The sequence below is a fragment of the Cynara cardunculus genome, assembly GCF_001531365.2.
Source record: "Cynara cardunculus var. scolymus isolate 2C chromosome LG 9, CcrdV1, whole genome shotgun sequence".
In the NCBI taxonomy this organism is placed as follows: domain Eukaryota; kingdom Viridiplantae; phylum Streptophyta; class Magnoliopsida; order Asterales; family Asteraceae; genus Cynara; species Cynara cardunculus.
Window position 1 is genome coordinate 14,863,672 of NC_037536.1, and position 6,357 is coordinate 14,870,028.

The 6,357-nt window shown below is 31.1% G+C and overlaps 1 protein-coding gene across 1 annotated transcript; it reads right to left on the reverse strand.

Annotated features, from left to right (window-relative positions):
* Positions 1-2,496: 2,496 nt before the first annotated feature.
* Positions 2,497-3,462, reverse strand: LOC112517824 (F-box/kelch-repeat protein At1g57790-like). Its single transcript, XM_025125195.1, has one exon. The coding sequence runs from the start codon at positions 3,460-3,462 to the stop codon at positions 2,497-2,499; it is 966 nt and encodes a 321-aa protein (XP_024980963.1).
* Positions 3,463-6,357: the final 2,895 nt, after the last annotated feature.

Genomic DNA, 6,357 nt, shown 5'->3' on the forward strand with positions numbered 1-6,357 from the left:
CTCGGGTACTTAAATGTTTAAAATGTTACATCTTAGATACCAAAATATAAGTTCTGAAAGTATGCTACTCAAAATAGGAATCAAGTTAAAGTACTCTATTTTTTCATGCAATTTGCCCTAAAGTAATTTAAAGACTTTGAATTTTGATTCTCTATTTTAAAGAATATGTTGAAGATGTTTTAATATATCTCTTTGTTTTTACTCCTAAAACATACGGACGAAAATAACAATAAATTGTAAACTACAAATACGAAAACTGTAATTCCAAACGCATGGGAACGAAAATGACAATTTTTAACAAACCACATGGCCTAAAATTAGTGTTGTTCATGGGCGGACGACCCCGTTAGACCTGGCCCGTTCGGTCCGCTAAAAACACAGGCTTGAACAACCATTATCGAAAAAATGGACGGACCCGGGTTTGTTCATTAAAATTAACGGGCTTTTTTGTGCATTGGGCTCTTTCATTAACTGATATAAATATCAGCTAGTCCGCCATTTTTATTTTTGATAGAAAAATAAGGAGATGGCTCCATGTGCTCTGAGTCATTATGTGGATTCAGATTCAGGAACACTACCAAAGTTTTTCAAGGGAGGTTATCTTGACGTAGGTCTGCCTCTGGCTTAGATTAAGCTAAGTGAAATGAAGTCTTTATCGCTCTACTTAAAAATCAAATATGAAACTTCATACACCTTAAAGTTCATAGGACGAAAAGARWTTTTTTTGAGTCCCTTATACTCAGCCTAGCATTGAATAGACTACGTATTCACCTTATCAATTTATCAAATCAATGATGGGGTCTGTTTGGCACCTAACTGGGCACCTAAATCGGATCGAACCGTTGTCAGGCTGTTCTCTTCTTCCCTCAAAGTTGGCAGGGTCGACCCTGACCACGTGCAGCTCGTGCGGCCGCACAGAATATCAAAGGCTAAAGGGATATCAAGTTGTCATTTATTACTAGTTTTGGGTTTAATAATTAGGGAATTGGACAACTGGACTTTAATTATAAAAACAGACCTAAGGCCTAGTGGTGATGAATATTGAATGCACATCGTTGGAAAAAGTTGGAAAAATTTTTGTTTGTATAAAGTTGTCTGTATGAATTAATATGTTTGTATAAGTTGGAATTTTTTTTGTTTGTGAGAGTTTTTTCGTAGATGTAAGGAGCGTTTTTTTAGTTGTAAGGGACATGTTCGAAAAACAAAAAACCTTGCTTTATATATAAATCTCCCCCTAGAAGCTTATTGGATAAGTCACTTTCTATATCATTAAGCCACTACGAAATAGTCATGCATAGTTGAGTGAATAATAGTCATTAAGCCATTAAATTTATTAAGTTACTAACAGATAGACTCTTAGCCTTTAGTGGTTAGACCTGTAACTTTTGAGTTTTACTTTTTGCTTACTATGACACTAATTTGGATGTAATTTACTATTTTAGTTAAAAACTTATTACAGTTTTCCCTGTCTTTAAATTTGAAAAAAGGGAAAACTGGTAAAGAAGGAAACACGATCTTAATCTAGAATTTATCCTTTCATCATTTTATATTTTGTATTCGGGGTTTTGATTTTTATATCCCCCTAATTGTATTTTTTTATTATAATTAATGAAATTCAACCTAGGGATGAAATGCTTAGTTTGAATAAGTTCTAAACTCATAATAAAATCGCATGTTTTTATTGTTTCATTGGCTTAAAAAATAGGCTTAGGGCATTTTTTATTATTTTTGCACAAGACATAAAAAATCTTAGGACCGGCCCTGACGGGCGGACATGGGCAATATAAAAATAAATATCGACAGACTCGTCCAGCCTGTTTATAGTTTATAATTAATATTTTTTTAATCATCAATTAAAATTATACTAAGATATCTTAAATTAAATTATTAAAGTTATAAGATAAGACTTTTTGGTTATTCTTGAGAAATCAAAACGAAGAGGTTGTTTGTTCACTTTTTAATGATCTCATTAAAAGGTTCAACTCTGAATTTTGTTTTTCATTTCTTTCTCTACTTGTCAAGATTCATGTGTCATTCATTTCTTTTTCCACTTGTTGAGATTCAAGTTTCACTTTAGTTGTTTAAAATTTTAATTGTAATTGTGTTTTTCCTTTACTTTTTGGTTTTACATTTGTTAATTAATTACTGGTAATTAAGTTTATAGATTTATAAGAGTTACATTTTTTAAAACGTTAGCTCATGGGGAAGCCCGAACCATTTACAGGGCGGGCAATGACAAGTTGTGAAGCCCGAAGAAAAAAAGTTGTCTGTTGGACAAAAAGAAACAAGTTAGGTCCGGCCTAGGCGGACAAATGATCATCTCTACCTAAAATGTGTAGTTTATTTCGAAATTTCAACAACCCGGTAAATTTATATAAAAAAACCCGACAAATCGAACCGAAAATTCTAGAAAGATAGAAATGGAGAATCCAAAACGGGTAAAAGAAACCAAGAGGGTAGAAAGATTGTTTCCATAAACACCGCGTTTACGAAGGTCTACCAATGGTGGTTACGAGCGGCTATGAAGAACCGTGGTTGAATCCAAACGACCCGTCGCACACGCTTGTTAGCATCTAAGGTATCTATGTATTCGTTTAGATACACAGCCCGACGATATGTTGAATGATTTTGATACGTAAATCCGCAAACCGCAATATCTTCATCGTCTTCAAGCTCCAACGGGCCTTTCAAACCAGCGATGCTTTTTTTAAACACGTTTTCTATATAACGATAAGGCAATGTTTCCATATCCTTCGATTTGCCTGTCACGATTTGGTACGGTTTCCATTTCTTATCCTTCAGCGAGAACGACAGTAACGAGTTCGCGTTATCCATGAAGTAAAACGTTTGCTTCTTGTCGATGAATGTTGCCGCAGTAAACGCGGTGCTCATACCTCTGAATTTTGGTACCATGTGTTGAGTCCACGACTTTTCCCCTTTCGCAATCACGTTTACTTCAACCTGCGACACATCGGCCCGGTTGATAACGGCGACGATGCAATTCGGCGAGGTGGGTACGTCGGAAAATGAGGCAACATGGCCGTCAAAGCAATGGTGCGGGAATTCCGGGAGAGAGATCTTCGAGAAGGAAATAGGGCAAAAGAAGAAAAGCAATCCGTCTCTGAATAGAAGAAGCCATCCTTGATACGATGCAAGACAATAAACGCCATCGAGTTCCGGAATCTTCCGCTTGTAGGTTTTGGATTGGAGATCGTTGTAGAGGATGCATTCGGAGCAGTCGTTTTCGTGAAAGGTCAGTATCCATGGAGGAAGCCGAGATTGGATTTGAGCCGATTTGCCAGCTGAAACAGATAGGAAATCTTTGCAGGTTCCACGGAAACTTAGCAGCTCGATTAACGTTAAACGATCCGCGATGTCCGATAAGATATCGCGGGGAAGATCGATCCACGGTCGGAATTGATCCAAAACACCATCATTCGATTCAGTAGCTACTGGTTGCATTTTTCCCCTTCACGTATGTTTTGCTGCATGTAACACATAATCAAGTTATAGATTCATATAAAATAACCTGTCTCTCTCTGTGTTTTAGACCACAAAATAATATTGAATCTTCACAGCAAAACATTGTGAAAGTACACTAAAACACCGAACTTTCACAACAAAAACACAATAATACTAAATCTTTATAGCAGAACATTGTGAATGTACAGTAAAACACCGAACCTTCACAGTAAAAAAAATGTGGAGGTTCATTTTTCTATATGTTTCTGTATATATAGGGAGGTTCATTTTTCTATATGTCTCTATATATATACATATGTACATACATAAATATATATATATATATATTATATATATATATATATATATATATGTGTGTGTATATATGTGTATAATACAATCACCGGTGTGGATGCAGTACGTTCAAGGTGGAGGGATGAACCCCCATTAAAAATAATCTCTTTTACCTAAGTTAAAAACATTTTATTTTTACTTTTTATCATAGTTCCTCCAATAATTTCTCGTTTTACCTTCATCAACCAAAAAAAACTCACAAAATCAACAAGAAAACCCCCAATAAATCCTTCAAAATCGACAAAGAACCCTAAAAATCCCTTATTAATAAAACTTTAAAAGTCCTTCGAGACGGTGGGAATAAATCTAAAAACACATCTGATAACTTTACATACATTTAATCCACCTGTCTTACTAGGCAAAAATCCTGAATCCACCACTAAAGCAGCGTGTGTGTGTGTATATATGTATAAACTTACATATATACATATAAATTGTCAATTCTCGTGTTCTACCATATCTTTATATAAACCTAACTCTCCATATATATACACATATATATGTATATATTCTCGTGTTCTACCATATCTTTATATATACCTAACTCTCCATATATATATACACATATATATGTATATATACATATCTTTATATATATGTGTATATATATATATATATATGTACATATATATATATGTATATGATACACACGCCGGAGATGATGGAGTCTATTCAAGGTGGAGGGATGGACCCCCAATAATTTCCGGCTCATAACCCCCCCCCCTCCCTCAACCAAAAAAATCTTCATAAAATCAACAACAAAAAACCCAAAAAAATCCTTCAAAATCAACAAAGAACTTTAAAAATCTCTTGAAAACAACCAAAAAACTTTAAAAATCCCTTAAAACGATGGAATTAATCTAAAAACACATCAAACAACTTTACAGACCTTTAATCTACACATCAAAATCTTGAATCCACCACTACAGATACACGCACATGTGTGTGTATATAATATATATACATACATGAACGAATGAATGAAAGAAAGAAGGAGTACGTACCGTTGATGGTTGAGGGAAGACGCAGAACAGAAAGTGGTTGAGATCAAATGGTTATGGCGATTAAACTTAAAAGTTAATATATATTAATATGCTGTTTCGCCTTCCAAACAGCTCGAATCCTAACTAATTCTTCGTATTAGTTATCCCCCAAATTTAATTTTATATTCAATATTTATATATTAGGGTTTATCATCTATTTGAGCACTAGAAGAGTACTCGTGTAATGGAGCGAGATACGTCTCGATTTTAATGTTCAGTTTTATTATTTGTCTCTGTCGGTTTAATAATACGATTTTATGTGTTTTAAAAAAAAATTTATTTTTGAATAAAATATAAATCGAATATATCAAAAAAAATTGAAAAAAACATATCAATGTTAATATGAAATCAACTATTTATAAGTTTTCATTTTTAATATAATTTTTTTAATTTAATTTTTTATTATAATTTAATTTAAATTTAATAATGAAATAATTTATTTTTGATTTAATATTATAAATTTTATAAAGATAATAATTAAGTATTCTGTTAGAATTTAATTATTATCCTATTTATATTTTTTAACTTTTTATATTTAAAAGGAGATGTTTATCATATATTGGATATGTTTATCTGCAGTTAGTTACACGAATTCAGATATGAAGCTTTAATAAGTTGTACTTACGCACAATCTACTTACAATCTAGAGTTTTAAGTAATATGCATTAATAAACAGTACTTTATGCATAAAAAATGGTTTTTAAGAGTTTTTGTCAAATGCTTTATAATATAGTATAGATATAGATTATGTGTTTTTAAGAAAGCAATAAAATTGAAGATATCATAAAAATTAAAAAAAAAACATATCAATGCTGATATTAAATCAACTATTTAAAAGTTTTCATTTTCTTGTAATTTCTTTAATTTATTTTTTATTATAATTTAATTTAAGTTTAATAATAAAATAATTTATTTTTAGCTTAATAATATAAATTTTGTAAATATAATAATTAAGTATTATGTTAGAACTTAATGATTATCCTAATTATATTTTAGATTTTTTAATATTTAAAATGAGATGTTTATCATGTATTTGATTATATTTATCTGCAGTTAGTTATATGAATTCAGATATGGAGTTTTAATAAGTTGTATTTACGTACAATTTACTTGTAATATTGAGTTTTAAATAATATGCATTAATAAACAGTACTTTACGCATAAAAAGTGGTTTTTAAGAGTTTTTGTTAAATGCTTTATAATATAGTATATTTTTTTATATATAATTTAATTTAAGTTTAATAATAAAACAATTTATTTTTGATTTAATTATCTACTTTGTGTAATAATAGTTTTAGTTTTGAAGACTAACTACATAGGGGCTGTTCATTATGTTCATTAAAGATTTGACTTCGAAATGGCAAACAATATACATTTTTCACTGTGTTTTCAATTTCAGTAAATTCACATCCTTGTTGCTCTTTTTAATTATCTACTTTGTGTAATAATAGTTTTAGTTTTGTTACTGTTTTATGTCATATAGCACAAATCATATCAT